Source organism: Coffea eugenioides, chromosome 2, assembly GCF_003713205.1.
Source record: "Coffea eugenioides isolate CCC68of chromosome 2, Ceug_1.0, whole genome shotgun sequence".
Lineage (NCBI taxonomy): Eukaryota > Viridiplantae > Streptophyta > Magnoliopsida > Gentianales > Rubiaceae > Coffea > Coffea eugenioides.
This window is the reverse complement of record NC_040036.1, coordinates 71,213,575-71,238,193: the sequence shown is the minus strand read 5'-3', so window position 1 is coordinate 71,238,193 and position 24,619 is coordinate 71,213,575. Positions and strand designations below refer to the sequence as shown.

The 24,619-nt window shown below is 34.5% G+C and overlaps 1 protein-coding gene across 1 annotated transcript; it reads left to right on the top strand.

The window, feature by feature from the left end:
- The first annotated feature begins 340 nt into the window (after nt 1-340).
- LOC113763454 (protein HASTY 1) lies at nt 341-16,216 on the top strand. The gene is made up of 22 exons (XM_027307275.1): nt 341-764; nt 4,345-4,446; nt 6,514-6,657; nt 6,745-6,825; nt 6,930-6,999; nt 7,317-7,387; nt 7,466-7,629; nt 7,721-7,792; nt 7,889-8,120; nt 9,488-9,550; nt 9,643-9,921; nt 10,107-10,220; nt 10,360-10,486; nt 10,571-10,740; nt 10,823-10,924; nt 12,366-12,469; nt 12,565-12,847; nt 13,003-13,247; nt 13,968-14,471; nt 14,596-14,890; nt 15,010-15,193; nt 15,750-16,216. Exons 1-22 carry the CDS (start codon nt 657-659, stop codon nt 15,830-15,832), a joined length of 3,597 nt encoding a protein of 1,198 aa, XP_027163076.1. The 5' UTR covers nt 341-656; the 3' UTR covers nt 15,833-16,216.
- The last annotated feature ends 8,403 nt before the right edge of the window (nt 16,217-24,619 follow it).

Below are 24,619 nucleotides of genomic sequence, written 5' to 3'. Positions count from 1 at the left end.
AAGTGTCAATAACATTTCTCAAAAATTATCCTCTTTTTTTTTAGAATTAATCTTTCCTACACTGATAATGTAAATACTATCAGCATTTGATAAATGACAAATATGTAAAATTTGAATTTAAAATTTAATTTTTAAACATATGTCACGAATCCAACACTAATACCGTTTACAACGTCAGTATATATGAAATATTTACTCTTTTTTCTATTCCACTCATTTACATTTTACAAAGGTTATTCCAACTAGTTTTGATTATGTTGGATGGCCAATTTGTCCATTTATAACTGCTGAGCTGTTCCACTTTCTCTCCCACTCAGCACCACCGCCACTCTTCCACAGTTCCGCAACGAATCCAAGAAAAGGGACCAAAAACAATCGCAAAGAAGTAAAGGAAGCCCACAATTTCACCACCCTTTACACCAGCATCACTTTCCTACACATTAATCCTACAAACTGCTTCTGATTAATTGGTTTTTTCATCTCTCCAATATACGCAGAAACAGAACTTCAACAGCTTGTGGTTCTATTTTATAGCATCAAAAAGCTGGTACAGAAAGCTATAAGTTGAGTGGAAATTTGATTGTCTTGATTCTGTCTCACTCTGTCTTCTTGGTGAGGATTTTGGAAGTTGGTAGAGTTGGTTTGGAGTGATAAAGATGGAGGACAGTGGAATGGTAAACAATGTTGCTGCAGCTTTAGCCGCAGCCCTGGACTGGAGGTCCTCTGGGGATGCTCGGAAAGCTGCCTATTCCTACTTAGAATCTGTAAGTTATCAAAAGGGATTAATCAGTATTCTCAATCAATCATGTATATGCAGTCACTTCTAGTTATTGGTTTTTTTTCTGGAATTTTGAAAAGAGAAAACAAAGGCAAAATGGTGTAATTTGCAATTGTGGATTTTTTTTTTTTGTTTTGGAAAGTTGGAGATTGAGTTCTCTAGAATGTCATTCCAGGGTGCAAGAAACTTTGGAATTTTTATGATTTTTTTGGGGGTTTTTCCTTTTCTTGCATTTCTTATAATTTCCTTTTTCTGTTTTTTTTTTTTTGTGATTTTTAAGTTGAAGTGTAGAGTGGTATCACATGTAGCGGAGATTACTGAGAATTTGACTGATGATCATTTTTTTTTGCTTTTTCCTTTTATTTTTCCTTCTGGTAGTTAAGTTGAATTACCATGCTGGTTCTGAGGGAATTGATTCATTAGTGAGGTCTACGAATATTTTTATCGGTAAGTAAAATTGTTTCTTGTTCTGTTAAGAGGTTAAGAAGTTGGAAATTAATAAAGTCAAAAGAGAAGCATCCTCGTTTTCTCTATTTTATTAGTTTTTGCAACATGGTTAGTGCGCCCTATAAGAGGAGGAAGCGAGAATGTTAGGTTTTTCTCTAAATGCTTTGCCATTCCCCACATTTTTGGGCAAGCTGTGGAAAATGCACATTTTATGTTTGGTCGGTTCAATTATTATGTTAGGTATGCTAGGTGTTAATGCATATTGTCTTGAAAAGGAATTAAAAAGGGAAAGGAATTAGTTCTCATAGTTCCATTAAGCGTCATTGAACCTACTGAATCTGTCTTAATAAGGCATTTGAAAAAAATGATTTAAATGTGAGGGGTATCCCCCCCAACCCTCCCCTTCTTTTCTCATGTCCCCTTAATGATGGGAATGGTTGGGTATTTGGCCACCATGTTTAGAATCTTTTCAGAATTCTAGATTTTATTAATCCATAGCTACCTCTACGAATGCCTTAAACTGGAATCAAGGCCTTGACTGATTTTAGCTTAAATGGCTTCAAGAAAGCATGGGAAGCAGTTCACTTCAAATGATAAGTGTTGTTTGATGTAAGAATTCTGGTTACAATAGCATTGAAGTTCCCATTGTGCTGGTTGACTGTTTCTGTTTTTGCACTTAGTTCTTATCTGTGTAAGCTAGCATATTATTACTCTACACCCTATTTTGCATTTTAAGAGATCATTTGAATTCTTTTTCTGGTTTTGGTTCAGATTCAGTAAGGAAAATTACTTAATGCTGAATTTCAGCAGCCTAATCATTGGCATGTCAGCTGTCTTCAGCATGACTTCTCAGTTGCAAATTCATTACAGTTCAAAATCACTTCAGACAAGTATATTATCTTTACATTTGTTGAGGAAGAAGGATATATACTTTGTCCTCAGTTATTAGGTTTTGATCTCAATATTGAAAGATAACACCATAGAGGTTTCTTCACACTTGGTATTCTGCAGAGTTCATCGTTGAAACGTAACAGTATATTAAGATTTGAGTTATTTGAGGCTGGAAGTTTGTAATAATGTCCAAGGGGATTAAGATTTGTTCCATTTGCTAGCACCGGTGGCTTCTAAGGTTGGTTGACAGAGAGGAAAGGAAAATCTGCTGAGAGATTTAGTAACTTTTAGTATCTTTCGGACAAGATGGATAGAGGATGTGGGAGACAGGGAAGATGGTGGTAGGAAACAAAAATCCATGAGCTAAAAGTAACTATTTTAAAAACTGAAAGAGAACAAATGATATTCAGGAGTGCAAATCATGTTCTTAGCTGGATTAAACAAAAGATGGCTCATGGAATTCTTAGAACGAAAGGATGCTGTTGGTGATTGCTTATGTTCTTGTTCTTTTGCTTTTAGCTCTGTATGCTTGATACAGCTCAATGTGCATGTGATATTACATTGAGTGAAGCCGTCCTATTAAGGAGACCGAACAATCGAATGTTTCAAAACTGCATGGAGGTTTTTTATTTTGTTTTGCACTATATTTCTTGGCTATTCTATTTAAAGTTTAATATCATTTGGATGTAGCTACCTCTACTACTTAGAATGCCCTAAACCAAACTCAAGCCCTTGACTATTTTAGCTTAAGATGCTGTCAAGTGAGCAGATGAGGCAGTTCATTGTAAATGATAAGTGCTCTTTAATGTGAGATTTCCTGTTACTGTTGAAGTTAATATATGCTGTTGGACTGCTTCATTTTGGGAAGTAATTAAATTTGTATATTTGGAAGCTAGATTCCTAATATAAACTCTATTTTGCATTTTTAAGAGCTGTCTTAAATGTTCCTCTCTCTGTTTTGGCTAAGTTTCCATTAGGGGAAATTTCTTGATACTAAATATTGACATCTCAATTCTCTTCAGCATGATTCTCAGATGCAAATTTTAATTTAAATCATTCTGGCGAGCAATATATTTTTGTCAAGCATTGAGAATTGGAACATAACACCATGGAGTTTTCTTTTTATTTTGTGTTCTGCAGAGTTTGTTGAGTAATACTTCTTTAATTCAATTATCGCAGACTTGAAGTATGCATACGATCCCTTTGCACTGCTTGTGTTTTCTATATTCTATACTGCAGCTTGTACTTAGTCTGGATGCATTTGTTTGATCCTTCCGTGGTCCATTAACTAACTTAGGTATTTATTAAGAATTGGGAAAGTAACTAGCATTATGAATTCAGTCAACAGAATTTTCATTATAGACATTTTTCCCCTTTGTTTGATCTAAAAGCGACTATTTGGAAAACTAATGGAGAACAAACGAGACTTCAGATTGCAAATCATTGTGCAGGCAGGGGAAGATTAGAGGTGGTTCGTGGAAGTCTTAGAAAGAAAGAATTGTGTCATGCACACTGTAGAACTTTCCTTTTTTCCCTGCATTAATACTCAGTGCTATTAAGGCACTGTTCTGGTGATTGCTTCTGTTCTTGTTTCTTTTGCTTTTAGTTCTGTGTGCTTGATACGGCTCGAAGTACATGTGATATGACTCTGTGTGTTCTCTAATGTCAGCTTTTCCTTATAAAATGAGTGAATGTATATAAATAAAGCTGAAGATATTCTGCTTTCGGCTTCCACTTTTCCTTGATGTATGGTTTGACATCCTCACTTTTATTGGATACAGATTTGTACTTGTTGTAGAAGCTTTTTATTCCTCTATAGACCAAGCTCTTTAGTGATATTTTTGGTGGAAAAAGTTGCTGGATTCGTATGCTCAATTGCTCAGAACTATTTCTGCCTTTAGCTCATGCAACTTTGTCAACTAACTGACACTATGGATTCATACCAATTAAGTTCTAATCCATTATAATTTTATGTACTATTTTCAAGGTGATACACAATTATCTTGAATATTCATGTGTCTCTTTGTTCTCTTTTTTTTGGGTCTTATCTTTATTCATGTGCAGCTTTTACAAACTTCAAAGATGAGTGTGGGCATAACAACAAATTGATCAATGTGAAGTTGTAAAATAGCTGTAAAATATTTTCACATGATTATTTTGCAAGCAAAAAAGCATCTTAGTATATTAATAAGTATTTGACTTGACAGTCTTTCCATCTTGTTTCACAGGTAAAAGCAGGCGATATACGTCATTTAGCAAATGCATCATTTACTCTAGTTAAGAAGGACTGGTCTTCTGAAATTCGGCTGCAGGCTTTTAAAATGCTCCAGGTCTCATTCTCATACTTATATATGCATCATCTTCTTTGAAAATAAAATGCAGGCTTTTTAAATGCTCTAGGTCTCATTCTCATACCTGTATATGCACCATCTTCTTTGAAAATAAAAAAAAGTTTAGAATCTATACTAAGTATCTATTCTTCTTACACCCTAAGGACTGATCAAGAGGGAGGGAGACTGAAAGTTTCTTTGAGGCTCTTTTCTTCTAATGATTTAGATTATCTAATTTATTCTCTTGCGTTTTTAACCAGTTGACTTTGTTTACTTGAAAACTTTATTTCAGTCAGTGTTTTAGAATTTCAATATGCAAGAGACAGCAAAACTTGTGGAAGATTTTTGCTTCCAGGTTAAGCAGATATTAGCAATACCTCACACCTTTGGTTTTAGAGGTACCGACTTTGGAATCTTAAAGAAGTTAACTATGTGGTTATAATTGGGTAAAGGCTGTGTGAGTATCCTCTCCACCGTTCATCCCTCTTAACCTGCTAAAAAGTAGGATGTATTCTTGACTGTTGGAAAGTAGTTGGAATTTTAATTTCGGTCAGTTCTTTATTTATAGTTCCTTTAGCCCTTGTTTTTAAGAAACCAGGAAGGTCTTGCTGTTTTGTATCCCTTCCTTTCTTTTGATAAAATTAGAGCTAGCTGGGTTTGGTGAAAATGTTACAAAATATTAAGAAATCCGCAAGAACACACACTTGTAATGGCATAACGAGCCCTCCTGCTAGTCAGCCAACAATCTCACATGATTTAGAAGTGAACTCACACCAAGAAGACTTAGGATCAGAGTGAATAAGAACATGCACAATTACAGCCGAAGAAGATACGAATTTCCTGTCAACGGATAATGCTGTGATGGATTCCACAAAAACAACAGTACGTATTGGGCATCAGACGTTTGTTACCCATTTTGAAACTTTAGAAGAGTTAATTTTAAATTATAGGGCTCCTATATTCTCATTTATGTATTTTAAAAGGTTTTCGCCATGTTTGTAGACATGGTGATGACTGAATAAATTATGCTAGAGCCTCAATCTGCCAGATCTGGATGATAAGACTTTTTAATGATTTATGGAATGCATCTGAATTCAAATATCTGCACCAACTACAAGTTGATAGACAAAACCCAGCTTACTTTGTGGTTGTGACTGTGGTTGGCTAGGTTTGTCAACAACTTTGGGCATACTAGAATATACCAAAATGATTTTTGCTTCTGGGCACATTGTGTGGTTATACTTGGGCTGGTCTGCTGCAAGGATGCCATGCCTTAGTTTTGGAGGAGAGGTGTTAATGGTGAGAAGTCCCACTTTGGGAAGAGAACAGTTTTTCTGTGGCTACCAACTTGAGCCAGCATAATATTGTAAAAGAACTTGAGATATTTATTTTGTCAAGTGAGGCTGGTAGATACCTCAAATAGTGCTTGTCTTTTGGTGGATCATAGTTGTATTATCAGGCTCACTTGGCTTATGGCATGCAAAGTATTTCCCTTCTGTGCATTTGTCCTTGACAGATGTTAATTAATACCAGAGTCTTCTGGATTTTTTTTGCCTTCATCAGCATCTCAGTTGTTGCAATTTATAAGCAAGTCTTGTCATCTTTGTTTGAATAAGGTAATCTAACATATTTAGAATGTGAAAACCAAATTGTAGCTTCTCTTATTTCAGGGGTCAAGCAAAGTTGTTCTGGTATAAAGAAAACCTTCATTTCAAGTTTATACATTGATTAACTTAAAGGCATGTATGAACTGACTACCGTGGGAATATGGTTTTAATTTTGGATCATTCTTTTTGCTTCCAGTTCAGAAGTGTTTGTTTATTTACAAGAGCTTTTAGAAGTCTAAAAAATATAAAAGAACAATAGGAAAGGACTAGATCCCTAACAAGATCTTATTCATAATTATTCGGTACGAAAAAAGGGACAAAAATTTTCTCCAAGATAACGCTAAAGTATGACCTTTTGGGAGGTTTCTTTGTGAAATACCATTGCAGTTGTATCAGGCTTGACTAAACTCTGCAAAGCTGGACTTTCTGCATCTGACTGTTAATGTTATCCTACTTGAAGCATTTGGTGCGATTACGTTGGGATGAACTCAATCCTACAGAAAAAAGGAACTTTGCTAAAATGGCGGTTGATTTGATGTCTGAAATGGCAAATCCTTCTGAAGAGTGGGCCTTGAAGAGTCAGACAGCTGCTCTTGTTGCTGAGGTGTTAATTTAGTTTCTATGTTTCATTTTTACAAATTGATGGTAAATCTTTCACGAATGTTGGAGTTACTTGCTGTACTTGTTGCAGGTAGTCAGGAGAGAAGGAGTGAGTCTTTGGCAGGAGCTTCTTCCATCTTTAATTTCTCTGTCCAATCACGGTCCTACCCAAGTAAACTTCATATTTTCCTGTTTAGTGCTTTAGTTTATTCTGGCACTTCATTTTTCTATACTCTATGATATGGATCACAAAGAGGAATATTATTTTCATTGCAGGCAGAGATAGTGTCAATGATGCTAAGGTGGCTTCCTGAAGATGTAATGGTTCATAATGAAGATTTGGAAGGTCTGTTACAGAACACCATGAGATACTTGTTTTACTTTGAGCTCATTTTAGAGTGAATATCGTTTTTCTTGATGGAAGAAACTCCTTTTTGTCTGCACTAATATTACATAATAGGGAAACCAAATTTTGGGTTGCTTTAGTTCTTTTACCACTTCTTTGCTTACTTTTCTAAGCCACTTGTTTCGAATGTCAATAAATTTGTGCTTGCTTCCTTCTTAGTTACTTTTCTAAGCCACTTGTTTCGAATGTCAATAAATTTATTCTTGCTTCCTTCTTAGTTTGTCTCCTAATTCTAAAGTTCAGTTCTGATATCTTAGGTGATAGGCGTAGGCTGTTATTACGTGGGCTTACCGAGTCCTTGCCCGACATATTACCTCTATTGTACAGCGTAAGTTTCGGCTGGGTTTGTTTTGATGCTGAGATGTTTCGATTAATTAAAAGATCTGATGCCTTGTTTAATAATTAGTTACTGGAGAGGCATTTTGGTGCTGCACTGGCTGAAGCAAGCAGGCAGCAGTCGGACATTGTGAAACAGCATGCAGCAACTGTAACAGCTACTCTAAATGCTGTTAATGCATATGCTGAGTGGGCTCCCTTGCCTGATCTTGCAAAATATGGAATAATCCATGCGTAGGATCTCTCTTATCTCTCTCTCTCTCTCTTCACCCTTTTTCTAAGATTTGAATCTTTTTGAGAGTTTAATTTTTCTTCTTCCAAACAGCTGTGGTTTTTTACTCTCTTCTCCTGACTTTTGTCTTCATGCATGCGAGTTTTTCAAGTTTGTCTGCCCAAGGTATGCTTTAAATAAAGAAGCACATTATATTCTGAAAAGAAACAAATCTAAAAATTCAAAATGCTTACAACTAGCATTGTCAATTCTGGGTGGCAGAAAACGACCTATTGATGGCACTTCTGAATTTGATTCAGCTATGGGTCAGATCTTCCAGATCTTGATGAATGTTTCAAGAGATTTCTTGGCCAAATCTAGCTCCAGTATTGCTATGGATGAGAGTGAATTTGAGTTTGCAGAATATATCACTGAAAGTATGGTCTTTTTGGGGTCTTCAAACTTGCAGTCTGTTGCTGGTGATGCCGGAATTGTTTCCTCTTATCTTCAACAGGTGGTTTTTTGCCTTGATGAATAATTGAAACATAGAGGGTTAGATGGGAAAAATATGATAGGGTGAGCTCGAAAGTATGAGTAGTTTCGTAACTTTTTTGCTGCTTGTAAGAATTTTGGATTAAAAATTATTATATGAGTGGTACAACCATAACTGATGTGAGCATATGGATCCATTGACAACATCAAAGCATGTGTTTAATTTTTTAAGAGGTGATATGTGCTCATGCTTCTGTTTGTTAGTCTTTGGAAATAGACCCTTTCCCTGGAAGAATTCAACTTGAAAAAGGATTAAAATTTGTAACTTTGAAATATTACTTCAATGAGTAGATGGATTATTAGAAATTGAATCTTGACATGGAGTTTAGTTTTGTCTCATTTCTATTTGTAAAACTGTTGAACATGGAAACCACAGGACATTAGGGTTCCAGGTTATTCATATTTTCAGCTTAAAGTTCATTCACCCTTAACATCAAAGATTAAAACTTTTCTTGCATATTTTAAGAAATGGATCCCCTGTTTTGGAAATCCTCTCTGCTGTCTTTGCTGGAGCAGATACTTGATATGAATGCGATATGCTACCTTGAGCTTTGCATCATGTGAAACTTGGGATCATAAGTACTCTAGAGTCTGTGCCTTGAAAATCAAGCAAGTAGGTAGAATGGATTTCAGATTGGTTATTGTCTTCTCATAATAAACAATGACATCATATAGATTGTCATCCAGTTTTTGTATAAACAGAAGTCATTACTTCAGCCAGCAGACATATTGTACTTCACCCTTCTTATGGTAGCGTAAAACAGTCAACTTTACCGGCCATGCCGCAATTGGCAAATGATTGTATGTTATGATGCTTAGTTGACTTTGCTGGACTCATTTTCCTGTTTTCCTTAGCTCTAATGATTTGTCAGGCAAGAAAAATGTGACACAAAAAATTTTTTTTGGTCATAATTCTTGATTTGATTTGCTACAAAATAGACACAGATTGCTACCTTGAGAACTGATGCTTGGTCCATATGGTACCAAATAGAGAGGCAATATATGAGAGAGGAAAGATGTGGTTCTTTAGTCAATCAAAGGATGCTTTGAGTAATTATGTGTAGTGAGGTAGTCTTTTTCTTATGCTGGTATAAAAATCTGGATTGGTAAGCTTCCAATGGTGGATATGGCATTTGAGTTCTACTTCAATCACTAAGGAAAGTTGCTCAGACTTTTATGTCATGAAGCAGATGTTGCCTATTGGCATAATATTCTGCTTGTTTGTTGACATAAATAGTGCAAATATTTTGTGTCATTGTTATATGCTGGAGTGCTTTGGCAAATTTGTTTTCTGCCTTTAACACACGGTGAATCACATATTGTTTTCAGATGCTGGGATTCTTCCAACACTGTAAACTAGCACTACATTGCCAGTCTCTGCTCTTTTGGCTGGTATGATCTCTGGAATAATATTTTAGAAATATCTGAATATGCAATCATAGGTGACCAGGAACACTTCTTTCATGCTTTCATTGTATGATTAGGCTTTGATGAGGGATTTGGTGTCCAAGTCAAAGATTTTTCCCAGCGACAATGCAGTTGAAAAGAGTAATTCAAGTTCTGGGCAAGCTGATATTGAGAAGAAAAAGATTCTAGCTTTTGTTAATGATGACATCTTTAATGCAATACTGGACGCATCTTTTCAGCGCATGCTGAAGAAAGAAAAGGTTCATCCTCACTCAGCTCTTCTGGTTGGGACACTGGAGTTGTGGAGTGACGACTTTGAGGGCAAAGGAGATTTTGGCCAGTACCGTTCACGACTTGTATGCATTCCTGTTTCATCTTCCAAATACATTTGATTCGTCAACTTTCTTTGACACCCATTTTACCTTCTTCTGCCTAACCTGAGATTATTACCAATCCATGTACCTACTGGTGCCAAATTTATGTACATTTGAACTTTATATTTATCATGTTTTCATCATGTCTTAACGGGATTTCTGTACAGTTGGAGCTGATCCGATTTGTTGCATCTGAGAAGCCCCTTATAGCTGCCACTAAGATTTCTGAGAGAATAAATGCTATTGTTAAGAGTCTCTTACTTGCCCCAACGCCTGCCCAGGTTTGTGTTTAGAGACCTTTCTTCCATTTTTACGTCAGTTGAATAACTCCAAAACATGTCAGCTTCAGATATGATATTTGCTTGGAAGCCAAGTAGTCTTTATACTTATCTTCACAAGACTGACTATTTCAATATTTAGGAATTGGCTACAATGGAAAGCATGCAGCTGCCTCTAGAAAATGTTGCGATTGCAGTTTTTGATGGATCAAATGATTTTGGAAGGATGCCCTCTGAAGTTCAACTTGCTTTGTGCAGGATATTTGAAGGTATTGGAATGACTTTCTTATAATATGCAAAGCTTTTAGTACCTTTTGATGTGATGATGAAAGTTGAATCACTTTGAACTAAAGGTCTACTCCAGCAACTTCTATCTTTGAAATGGATTGAGCCTGCCCTTGTTCAAGTTCTTGGACGCTACTTGGATGCATTGGGTCCCTTCCTGAAGCACTATCCAGATGCAGCCGGCACTGTAATCAATAAACTCTTCGAGCTTTTGACCTCTCTACCACTTATTGTCAAGGTTGTTTTTAGAGACTTATTTGCAGTTGGACACTTTGAAGATAACTTTGCTTGACATGCTTTACAAAAACATTTGTTGGCAGGATCCTTCAGTGAGTGCCGCTCGGCATGCGAGGTTGCAGATATGCACGTCATTTATTCGAATAGCCAAGGCTGCTGACAAAAGCCTCCTTCCACATATGAAGGTAACTCAATTTCTCTCTGGCCTTCAAACAGATGATAAGGCATGACAGATTTGGGAGTCAATTGCATCTTCCCATTGAAGGCCATGAATGCATTGGTTAATTTTGACCTTACTTGAATGACACTATTCTTGTTTAGGGTGAACTAGTGAACATAAAAAATTTGGGAGATGGTTTACCAAGAGCTTATGTGGTACCCATTTCTTTCTGAGGATAAGAATGTAAGAAGCTGTTATGTACTAGACAAAGGGGATCTAGTTTTAACTTTTTCTGTAGGCCTTCCTTGTATGCGTGCTTCTTCTCTTGTTCAGTTTTGACTGTGATCTCATCTCTTTCATAGAACTGTAAAATACATCTCATGACAAAATCTACACCCTTTTCCATTTCACACTTGACTGACTGAATTATGATATCATGAGCCATCTGGTTGTAGTGCTGGTAGTTGAGACTAGTGTTGCCGTTGTAGCTAAATGGTTTTACAAAGGCATCTCTAAAGTTTTTCCATACAGTGCTAACTTTTACTCAGGTACTTTAGGCATCATATTTAGTTTTTCATGCAAGGTAACTCGTAGTTATCGGCATACCATAGGTCTTGAGTGCTTGCTTTTGTCCTCAAAAGTATCTCTTGTAGTTTTGCATGAGATATACAAATGCCAAGTCTTCAGTGTAATGCTTCTTCTCGTGGTACCTATGCTTGAGTACATTGGAGTTAAACATTAAGCAATCTTTCCTCATTGAAAAATGCTAATCATCTCCCATTGGACTGTATAATTACAAATGTCTTCCTTGAGGTTTCTGACATGACACCACCTTTAATATAGGATTTGCCATCATTGCTAATACTGTTGATGAAGTAATTACATTTTTTTTTTCAGTAGGGAGGTGAGTTCATTGCAAGTAACAAAATAGATTAATTTCAAAAAATTGTTAAATGTGGCTAGTCAAATCATTCAAAAAACCTCCTTGGAGTCTTTATAATCATAATAATCTTCCATGCAAGGAAATTGTAGTCTTATTTAACTTATTCCTTCTACCATGTTGGTAAGAAAGAACATGCTTTGTTCTATACAAGTTTTTAGGACTAAAGTGGCTTGTTGCTGCACACCTACTTTCCAGTTTTTCATTAGAAATTCCAGTGCCTTTGTGCTACCTCTCTTGGACTCTTTTGTTTTTTCTACCGGAAAAAAGAAGAGATGAAGTTAGGAAGGTTAATGTTCTGATTCAGGTAAGTGTAAACACTAGGTAAAACATAGAAGTTAGGAAGGATGTTTGTAAGCTGTAGTGTTGGCTCCACTATGGATAAGCATTAAGGGTATTACTATGAATATGCCTTATTATATATGTTTAATGACTTTAAGATGTTGAACTGACTGCTCTTTCCATATCCTTCAACTTCATGTTTTCCAAAATGCACTTAGTTAACGTCTTCTATTGTATTTTGCAGGGGATTGCAGACACAATGGCATATCTGCAGAAGGAGGGTACTTTGCTTCGAGGAGAGCATAACCTTCTAGCTGAAGCATTTCTGATCATGGCTGCTTCTGCGGGGTATTAACTTAATTTGGGGCCCTATTTATTTTGTTATCCTTGACTGTTTGAGATTTGGTACTTAATGGTACTATTTTGTAAATCCCATGATGCAGAGTTCAACAGCAGCAACAAGTGTTGGCATGGTTGCTTGAACCTTTGAGTAACCAGTGGACACAGGTAGAGTGGCAGGAAGCATATCTGTCTGAACCTGCAGGCTTAGTCCGTCTCTGTGCAGAGACATCATTTATGTGGTCGCTCTTCCACACAGTGACTTTCTTTGAGAGGGCACTGAAGAGAAGCGGTGTCAGAAAAGGCAATTTCAACTTGCAAAATATTTCAACTGCTTTGCATCCAATGGCTTCTCATATATCATGGATGTTGCCTCCTCTCCTTAAAGTAAGCATGTTATGTTAACTGGCTTTTTCCTATATACGCTTTCTTTGTTTATGTAGGAAAAAAAAAATTGTCATGAAACTGGTGTAATTGTCCATTCCAAGATTTTTATTTTCTTGACTTTAATACCTAAGTCACCTTTCAAATTTCTGTCTTAGCTGCTGCGTGCTGTACATTCTCTTTGGTCTCCACCTGTTGCTCAAGCATTACCTGCAGAAGTAAAAGGAGCAATGATCATGAGTGATGTTGAAAGAACCAGTCTTCTTGGCGAAGGGAGTCTTAGATTGCCTAGAAGTGCTTTAACGTTTTCTGATGGCTCTCAGCTTGATATGCACAAGGAAGGCCATTCAGATCCCACTGAGATAGATATAAGGAATTGGCTGAAAGGTATCAGGGACAGTGGGTATGTTCACTAATCTTCTGAAACAATGACCTTTGCAATGTAACTGGTATATAAGATCTCAGTAGTTCATTCGGATTGCAATTTACCTTTTAACGACAACTGATTCACTCTTAGTACATAAGAACCTTATTTTTTCACTTTTCTGCTTCCTCACTTTATAGTATCACTGAGAGTCTTTACTGAAGCTTAGGCACTTAAGCCATCGACTGCTTCTCTTACTAATTCTTTAAACTTCACCTACTAATTCTTTAAAATACAACCATTTATCGTATGCCTGTAACATAGTTGCATGATCCTTGTGGTTATCTGTCATGAGCTATATTTTGACATCTTATTGTTGAGGACATCCATCCAGTATATCACGTTACACATTAGTAGAAGAGGTGTCTAATGCACCCCTTTTTGTGTTAATAATACCTTAATTACTTGGGAATTCTAGAAACTATGGGGGTTTTCTTTTTTTGGAATCACAGTATCTTCTTATGTGATAACATTCCTCACTATTTTTGGCATATAACTTCTAATAACATTTGCATTAAGATTGTGGACATTGAGACTGTGCTAAAAAGAAACAGTGTGTGAAAAATGTTTAGTTGTTATTTGAAAAGTGCTTTTTACTGCTGCTTAAAAGGATGGAGCTATGCAAGTTTTCTAATTGTTGGATGGAATTTGGTTTACTCGTATCTATGCCTGCTGTATTAATGCAGTTTCTGGCTCTAGGTATAACGTTCTTGGTTTGTCAGCAACAGTTGAAGATTCTTTTTTCAAATATTTGGACTCCGATTCCATTGCTTTAGCATTGATGGAAAATATACAATCAATGGAGTTCAGGCATATACGGCAGCTTGTTCACTCAAGTATTATTCCATTAGTCAGGTGCTGTCCTTCAGATTTGTGGGAGGGATGGATGGAAAAGCTTCTGCATCCGTTACTTTTCCATAGTCAGCGGGCACTTAGCAGCTCATGGTCTAGTTTATTGCAGGAAGGTCATGCAAAGGTTCCAGATCTCCATGGTATACCATCAGGGTCAGACTTAAAAGTGGAAGTAATGGAGGAAAAGCTTCTTCGAGATCTGACTCGTGAGATTTGTTCACTCCTTTCCGTTCTTGCTTCATCAGGACTCAATTCTGGGCTTCCTTCTCTGGAACAGTCTGGGCAGGTTGGCCGAGTTGATGTATCTACTCTTAAAGGTTTAGATGCATTCGTCTCAAGCTCTATGGTTGGGTAAGCATGAAGCATAGTTTTTTTAAGAAAAGTTGCTTTGTGTTTTTTGTTTTTATGGGGTTTAGGCTACATGTTATTCTTTGAGCTCTTACTTTTTTCTCTGAAAATTCTGATTTATTTTCAGGTTTTTGTTGAACCACAAAAGCCTTGCTCTGCCTGCTTTGCAGATCAGTTTGGAGGCTTTTAGATGGACAGATGCTGAAGCTGTCACAAAAGTTGCCTCCTTCTGCGGAGCCGTTGTTCTTCTTTCAATTGTAACCAATAACGCAGACATTCAAGAGTTTGTTTGTAAACATTTATTTTCTGCAATCATCCAAGGATTGGCCCTTGAATCCAATGCCATAATCAATGCTGACCTAGTTGGTCTCTGTCGCGAAATCTTCATTTATCTCTCTGATAGAGACCCTGCTCCTAGGGAGGTGAGATTTATTTCCATGCATCTAATGTGTTTTGTATCTAGTATTGAGAGTCTAAACAACTTCCTGTCTTAACTTTAAGTGTTTCTGGCTAATTTGTTAAACATATTGCTTGGATACAGATTTTGCTTTCTCTTCCTTGCATTACCCAACAAGATTTTCTTGCTTTTCAAGAAGCTTTGTCAAAAACAAGTAGTCCCAAGGAGCAGAAGCAGCATATGAAGAGCTTCCTGTTATTAGCTACTGGAAACCAGTTAAAAGCACTAGCTTCTCAGAAAAGTGCAACTGTCATTTCCAATGTTTCAGGTAAGATCACTTTACACATTGGTTCTTTCTCTATTTGCTTCGGTAGTAAATCTTCATGACCTTTGTTTGAACAAATTAATGTGGCCTGCACACAAACCTGCATGGGGAGGATGAGATAAGTGTTCACTCGGTTAATGTTTACAATTTTTTACCCTGGTCCTTCACTTGGGAGCAATCTATTCTTCTGTGATTTAGTTAGCTGTAGTTGTACATGAATTTAACCTTAGGTAGGTTGAAAGCAGCCTTGAGATTCTTCGGTATGTTTAAGAGTTGAGTTTCCAACACACTGTAGTTCAATAATCCAATGGCTTCACAGTCATTCTAGTTTTAGTCATATACGGGGCATGACTCCCATTAACATTGAAAGAAAGGCTGTTATTCTATTGCTGAAGTATTTAATCAACTTCCTATTTCTGGCGCACATAGTTGATTACACTAAAAAGCTTGGTACAAATTCTTACATTTTGCTGACGCTTCGGCACGCCCATTCCAGAGGTGTGGTTGAGAGTTAGATTTTGGTAACACAATTATCTTAAGCTATAACTTGTATGTTCAGGGAGACCTCGCAATTTGGGTCCTGCTCCGGAATCCAACCTCAGTGATGGGGGGGATGCTATTGGATTGGCTGCAATTATGTAGGAGAATTTTTGGACGCGAGAGATTCTGTACAGAGATGAGTAAACTAACTAGAAAATCATACACCAGTCCCGCTGCAGCTGGAAAGGTGGCCTTTGTTTTTGCTCAAGAGGTCTACTGATCCCCTTTAAATTTGTCTCAACAAAAGCTTAATCTCAGCTTGCTATTGGTAGATTATACCATTTCAATTCCAATATCATGTAGTTGCTTTGTGTATAAATATGCTGACAGTGTAAATGCTTGTGCAAGTTTGATTACTGATGCACAAGAGGGAATGCCTATTGCAAGTTGCACAAACAGCTAGCCATTGAAACATCAATGTTGGAGGACTTGCTCATTGTTACAATCATCAGGAGAAAACAGTAAGCTTGAACCCTTTAAAATGAAGCTAATTGTCCGTTGTTGTACAGTATAATGTCGGTTGAGTCATGTTTAACTTGCTAAGCATCAGCTATTTTTAATATGCTGTTCAGTTCAGGTAGTATGTGCCAGGTTTACTGGACACCAAGACTGTTTATGCGTTATGCTACTGGCCATTCATATTGTTTAAAAATTTTACCTTTCAGGAGATCAAATCTACCAAAATCAGAAAATCAACCAAATTGCGTGGTAGATGTTGAGTCAGTGAATCATGTGAGAATTTTTTACTAGCCATTTTCATCTCAATTTGGTTTTGGAATTCTGTTTTGTTCCCCCCGTTTCTTTTTTCGGGCAAACAAATGAAGCTTTTCTTTGAGCTCAAACAAATAAATCCAAGTTGGAATATAGGTTGAGCTACAAAATTTTTCCTGGGAAAAAAAAAGAGAGAGTATATTATTGGGTTTGAAACAAGGGATCATCCAAGTTTACCCTCTAAATTGACCTACTTAGACGTGGCATAACGGTCATAGTGCTCTCTGGATGACAACATTTTCTCTTGTCAATCAGATGGTATTTAATATGAAAAGTTCTGTTTAGTTTTATCATTGTTTTATTCCATAACAAACAATTACATGACAGAAAACTATTGGTTAGGAAAAAGAATTTTGTTTGGTTAGTTATCATCTACGGTTACTAGTTTTAGCATCCTTTTCTACAATCAGTCACTGATTACATTCAAATTTGAAATTTTCCTGAGCCACAAAAGAGAATTATTATGGGGTTGTTTGCATAATTTATTCCAATTATGGGGTTGTTTCGGCTTCTATTCAAAACTAAGGAACGATTTTTAGGTCATGATATTTGCCAAGGAACAATTATACCCATTCAAAGAGCCTTAAAATTTGCAAACAAATTCCCAGATAAAAATCAGTTACAAAGATTTTTAGAATGTCTAAATTATGTGTCAGGCATTTTATCAAAGTTAAGAAAATTGTGTGCGCCATTATTTCAAAGGTTACAACAGAACCCTCTAGCATATTCAGATCAACATGCCCATGTAGTTCGCATAATTCAATTAAAAATCATTGTGATGTTTAGGTATTCCACATCCTCGTGTATTTATGATAGTCAAGACAGATGCATCAGAATTAAGATATGGAGGAATATTAAAATAAAAGATAGAATCATCTCATAAACAGTTAGTAAGATTTCATTCTGGAATTTGGTCAGATTCTCAAAGGAATTATTCCACTATTAAAAAGGAAATTTTGTCCATAGAAATTTGCATTTCAAAATTTCAAGATGATTTATATAATAAAAAAGTTCTTTTAAGAATTGATTGTAAATTAGCAAAAGAAATTTTATAAAAGGAACTTCAAAATATAGTTTCAAAACAAAATTTGACCAGATGGCAAACTATTCTATCAGTATTCGGATTTGAAACAGAACTCATAAGGGGAGAAAATAATTCTCTTCTAGACGTTTTAACGAGAGAATTTTTATAGGGAGATGGATTCAAAGGACGATCTAATTACTCAACTTAGATTTCATTACACTATTGTCGAAGACAAAGCAAAACGTATTCGAAATTACAAATTCAAATATTTCATTGATGAAGGCCAGTCGATCGCTATTCACCATATTCAGAAGTATACTCGAGTTCACTTGAAACCTTCCAATTCTATTCTAAGTGTCAAAGAATAAAGTTTTTTGTGAATGAGAAATGATCATTGATATCTCCTCAATGAACATTGATTTCAAAAATAAGGAGAAGAGATTCCTCATTATAGAGAGTGGGTTAGAGAAGAGAACTCATAGAACTATCTTCTACTATTTATTAAATCTTTGCAGGATAAACAACTTCAAAGAAGATTATTCAAAAGCTCAGTCCGTCAAGGACTATGAAATGCCTCTTACTCAAATTCATACTCCAATAGATTTCAAATTCTTTTTGATTTTCCCCCACTCTCCTATGCTTAAGTTGCTCAAAATTTAGTATCCTCAAATCCCTCTTCTTTAAAGCAAAACCCGGAAAAACAAACTTCAAATGACAATTTATGTTTCTTAAAAACAATTTTCATCATATCACAGTCACCAAAATTCATAGAAACTCCTCCTTATAATTCATTGGTGTCCCTTACTCGAAGGATCTTTCCTGATGGATACCAATGGTGTCCTGATGACTCCTCAGAAACTTTTTAAGATTTTGAACTCATTTTTCTTGATTCAAATTCTATCAAAATATATCATAGACCAGATAAAAGAAATCCAAATGTTACAACCTTGTCAAAATGCATTATTAGAAAGGTTTGTAAGACCAATCAATGGACTTCCTCTATTAAAAAAAAAAAAAAAAGATTTTCGGTCAAATTTATTTCAGATGGCTATACATATCAATATTACAAAATGGCCTGGTATAGAGCTTTCTATTTTGGGCCTTTTGACCATTCATGGTTTTTTACATTTTCATAAAAATTGTGATTGAGAATTCTTAATTTTATTCTATCATTCGTGGACATATTTTGGACCTCAAAAGGAAATTCTACCCCTGAAAGAAATATGGGAATTTAAATTTGTATGAGAAAAGCTCAACGAGAACTATATTCAAAGTCAATCACGTTTCACCTTGAATTCAAAGTCCCTTGGATATTTTGCTGGAGTTACAAAGTCATTCAATATCTTGAAAAACCCTTGCCAATGTCATGAATTCAAAATCAAATCATAGATAGGATTCTCAACAAAATATTATTCTCAAGAGAATATATGAAATTTCTTCAAACAGGAGAAAAAATCAAATGAGATATCAAAAATGTGTCAAAAAAATAAAACAAAAATTAAATCCAAGACTCCTATCAAAAAAAGCTCCAACTCTCAGCCAGACATGAATTTCTTCTCAACAAAATGATGGAGAATCTCTAGGTTATTCAATAGTATTTGGATTTTTTTTTTTAAGAACTAAACAACAAGAAAAGACGAGACACAGGCTGCTGGATCCAACTCAAATTCGTTTGGAGGTCCTGTCGACTGTGCCAAGGATGTTGGCATGAAGATAAGATGTAAATTCAAATGCAAGTGTCAGCATGCTAATGAAATGTAAATGACATTACAAATGCAATTTAAATTAAAATGTATCCTTGTCTCTGGATACTCTGATGTATCAAAAAAGAAGGCAGAGCGTATTGAGAGAGCGTTTAGACCAAACATTCTCTGAGGCTTCAATCTTGCAAAATTTTTAATCAATACAAGTCTTCATCAGTTCCACTTTCAACAACTATTCTTCAAAAGTTTTGATAAAGTTTATTTTGCTTAAGATTATTCCATGGCCATTTATTAAAAATTTTTTCCATTCATTTAATTTCATCCATTGAATTCTATTTGTCTGTCCTGTTTGGAATTGTTATCAAAGCCAAGTTAGTATTTCATTCTATTTTTGTCATTCATTCTGCATTTATAATAGTTAGCACTACATTATATTCTAGTATTGGAAAGACATTAGTAAGTTTGTAAAATTGTTGGTAAGCCTATGAGAATTAGGGTGTTCCAGACATAGTGCTCTAGTTGTTCCAGTAAGGATGTATAGATACATGTAGAATAACTATTATAAATAGTAAAATGACTGCTAAGATAAAAAGGGGTAAGGAGTGAGGAACAGGTTGTTCTAATTTTGAAGTATAATATGCTAACCAAATAAAAAAATGGAAAATTAAAAGCTCTCGTTTCATCTCTTTTTACCATTTCTTTTTTAACCTTTCCCCTGCATGACGGTTCTAATTTTGAAAATCAAATTTTTTTTGCTTCATTTTCTGGTTCATCAAAATCTTCTTGTAAATATTGAAAATTAATTTTTGAAATTGGCAAGAGTCAAAACATTAATTTCTCCTTTTGTTTGAGAAAGAGCTGGTGAAAAATCTGAGGGATTTTGAATCGAATCAGGAATAGGTGTTTTGAATTTAAGTGCAAAAATAATGGATTCAAAATAATATGAATATGATTGTCATGAAGGTAAAATATTTTGAAAAGAAGAGGATGGTCTTTCTCAATCTCATTTTGTAATTGTTTTAATTGGGTTTTCATATTATTTATTTCTATTTGTAAATCTTTTGTAGTGCTTTGTTTTATGTTGTTAGTAGAAGGGTATTTTTCTAACAATTTTGAAATATTAAATGGTTCTATTATTTTAGGTAACTTTTCTTATTGTAATATTACATCTTTTAATCTATTTAGATATTATTTTTTGCATTCTGGATTTGTTATTTTATCTATAATATCAAGTAAAAATTCTTTATCTTTCGTTTTGATTATTACATTTACATAGAAATCTTCATAATGATCTTCTTCATTTTCTTTGTCATTAAATAATAAAGTTATTAATTTATCTTTTGCTTTTGACTCTTTTTGAGATAATTCATTAATTTTCTTTTTTTGAGTACATGGATTTGCTTTATGCCCTACTCTTCCACATTTCTAAAATACACTTTTAATTTTGCATTTTTATTTGATTTCTTTTTATAATATTGTTCATTACTTCCTTTATTTTTGAATTTTCTATATTTCTTGCTATGTTTAAGTTTTTCATATTTTCTAAAGATGGAGATTTTATTCCTTTAATACCAAAAGTTTCACCGAATGATCCTACTTTTTTTCGTCCAGCTCCATATTTCATTTGAATTTTTAATTCCAAGCATAATGCGATAACCTTTATTTTTGATAAAAGCAAATAGTTGGCCAAAGGTCATATTTTCAAATGAAATGATTTCGGTGTCTATTTCCTTTTGTGGATTATTTACTATTCTTTTTATGAAAATAATTTTGGTAAACCTGTTATAAATCTTTCTCTCCAAAAAGAGGCATTGGTTTAGGTATTCTTAGTATATGAGTTAAAAACATATCTTTGCACTAGCGAAAATCTAATAATGATTGACATCTTAAATTTATTATGAAAACTTTTGAAGCGGTTAATGCTTCTTTTGGTTGCCTATAAAATACAATGCAATTGTAGCTATTAAAAAATCTCCTGCATCTGATTGAACTTGAATGTTTCCATTTTATCTTAAAATTTATTGTATGTTCTAATATTACAACTTTATCTTGAAGTGTTAAGGCATTATCTCACCAATTTTTTTAGCTGTTTAGTAAAACTTGAAACTAGTAAACTAGCAGTATGTCTTTCTTTTGCATGTTTGAGTCTATAGGCCATTCAAGCCATTCCCATTTCTTTTAATGTATTTGATATTTCATATTCAACTTTTCCATCTATGTTCCATTCGTAAATTGAACTTCCATCACATTTTTAAACATAAAACTTAGCTCTTTCTTCAGATTGAATATCTGAAGGTGGAGGTCTGGGATAGTAATTTCTTGTTTCTGTTAATTTCTAATTTCTTTTGAGATTTTTATTCCTTCTAATTCTATTGATTTCTAGTTCTTGATTATCATCTTCTTGAAATACTTGTTCTATTGGTGGTATATTTTGAATTATATTTTCATCTTCTATTGAGCTTTCTAGAGCTAAAAATTTCATTTTTTGAGTAGAATTTATTTGATCTATACAATTTAACCTTGAAGTTCCTGTTCCTAAAGATGCTAAATATTGTGATATTTTTGAAAGTATAGAATTTTCTGCATATGAGGAAGAAAGGTTTAACTCCTTTTCCTTTTCTCTTGGTAGGCTTCTTGGCTAAGAACGTGAAGTAGAGATTTCATTTGGAAATTTAAGAGTAGGTCTTGGAACAAATTCTGTCTTTGTGGAAAGTACTTTTTAAGTGTTGTGAGATAGTATATTTGGTTGGAATAATTATTTTTTTGGTAAACCTTTATAATATTCTTTAAATTAACTCTATTATTACTTGAATCTACTTCTTTCTCCTTGAAAAGAGATGCTTCTATATTGCCTTTTGAAGTAGAAATTTGTATATTTGAAATGGAGGGGTAGTCGAACTAACTGTTTGTCCATCTTTTAAAGTGCATTTTTTTTTATAAAGGCTTATTTGAACATTTATTTGGGGTAAGGAGTAAGAATCAGTTATCCTAATTTTGAAGTACAATACGCTAACGAAGAAAAAAAATAGAAAATTAAAAGCTCTTTGTTTCATTTCTTTTGTCCATTCCTTTTTTAACCTTTTCTTGCACGAAGGTTCTAATTTTGAAAACCAAATTCTTTTTACTTCATTTTCTGATTCATCAAAATCTTCTTGTAAATATTGAAAATTAATTTTAAAATCGGCAAGAGTCAAAACATTAATTTCTCCTTTCATTTGAGAATGAGTTGGTGGAAAATTTGGGGGATTTTGAACCAACTTAGAAATAGGAGTTTTGAATTTAAATGCCGAAATATTATCTATAGTAATATATTTAAAATATCTGAATATGATTGTGATGAAGATAAAACATTTTGAAAGAAGATGATGGTCTTTCTCTAAAGGAATGAAACTTTAACAAAATTGTGCCATCAAGTTCTTCTATTATTTGATCTACTTCTCTTTTAGTAATATTTTTAGGTGAGCCACACAATAAAATTCAACGTTGGTGGTGAACCAACTTTGCCGTCTTCATCCTCTCCCGCTCCCACCACCTGTCGACTTTCCACCTCTATATAAATACCATAACCATTCCACCTCTATTCAATCGCAAAAACAACTTCGAATCACGCAAGCAAATTTACACCCTTTCCTCTCATTTCAAGATCTTTAACACCATTTACACCCTCTCCTCTCATTTTACAAATGGCTTCTCTGCAGGGTAGCATGATCAAGGCCATGGCATTGGCAATTGTGATGTTGGCCGTTGCAGCCGCCTCAGCCCAAGACCTGTCCCCGGCACCGTCCCCCAGTGAAGGCAATGCAGCATTTTCTCTTCCGGTCTCCACCGCCTTGATCGCAAGCTCTGTGCTCCTCTCTGTCTTCGCTCTGCTGAGGCATTGAGTATTTGAAGAGTTTTTACGTGAGAAGCAAAGAGCAAATTGTTTGAACATAGAGGAGAGAAAGAGGGTTTTGTTGAATTTACTGTCGATTTTGGATAACATTTATTTTCAATCAAGAAGCTAGAGATTTTATTACCAGATTTTTTTGTATTACATGTTATTGAAACATACTGAGAAATAAAAATTCTGTTTACTTTATTATAAAAAAAAGTAATATTCCTAGGTGGTTGGAGATTTTGAATCTGAAAATTTTGTGGGATTGTTATTTCATTCCACTTGAGTCTTTTGGGTGTAAAATCTATTGGTTTATCTACTTCTACTTGTAATAAGATTGTTCATTTTTAAGGGCTGGATTCATATTGAATTTTGGATTCAATTGAGAAGATAATAGTATAAAGTAAATTCTATTTATTACGATAAAATTCTTACAGATGAATTGTTCTAATTCTTCTCCCTACAAATGAATATCTAATATAAGCGAATCATTTATTAGTGGGTCTGTAAGATCTACGAGAAAATCTCGAGCACAGTTAAAATATATTGGACCATTACAAATATTAGTCTTAATCATTGCTAATAAAGAAGCCTTATATCTTTTTGAGTCTTTTATCTCTTAATGTTAAGTATATTAGAGCATCTACCCTCATATGACCTAACAAGCAACTTGAATTAGTCCAAAATAAATATATCCATATCCTTAATTAACATATTTTTGTAAGGACACTTGACTTAATAACAGTATAGATTGAAACTCTTCTTGAATTGAAATCGTTTCTTCATGTGTTTAATTGAGAAGGTCGTTTTGAAATATGATGGACCTATATTATAAATTTTTTCTATTTTTTCTTCTGGAATAGACTGATTTTCATCATTAATTGGCATACAAATTTCACTTAGTCTAAACTCTGTAAATCAGAACCTAATAGCATTTTTGTAATCTTAGCAGCTATTTAACTATTTATAATAGTTATTTTACATATATCCATACATCCTAATTGGAACAATGGAAGCACTATGCTTGGAACATCCTAATCCTTATGGGTTTACCAATGGTCTTATAAGCTTAATTACCAATATATGGACAAAATGTAGTGCTAACCATTTATTATAAATGCAGAATGAACGCATAGAAATAGAATGAAATATTAACTTGGCCTTGATACTAGGTCGAGCCTAGGACAAATAGATAGAATTCAATGGATGAAATTAAGTGAATGGAAAAATTTTTAATAAATGGACATAGAATAATCTTAAGCAAAATAAAGAATTGAAATAAGAAAACTTACTTTTAATATAGCAACTTTCTATCAAAACTTGTGAAGAAGAGTTGTTGAAAGCGGAAGTGATGAAGACTTCAAATAAACTTTTTTTATTGATTAGAAAATTTGACAAGATTTAAGGCTCAGAGAATGTTCACTCTAAAACGCTTTCTCAATGCGCTCTACCTACCATTTTGATACATCAGACTACTTACAAACAAGAATACATTTGAATTCAAATTACATTTGTTA

Bases quoted from the DNA above. Each gene is read 5' to 3' on its own strand.
- LOC113763454 (XM_027307275.1), top strand. From the start codon at position 657: ATGGAGGACAGTGGAATGGTAAACAATGTTGCTGCAGCTTTAGCCGCA. The intron at 9,922-10,106 runs GTATGCATTCCT...ATTTCTGTACAG, and splicing joins GCCAGTACCGTTCACGACTT to TTGGAGCTGATCCGATTTGT. The intron at 15,194-15,749 runs GTAAGATCACTT...TTGTATGTTCAG, and splicing joins TGTCATTTCCAATGTTTCAG to GGAGACCTCGCAATTTGGGT.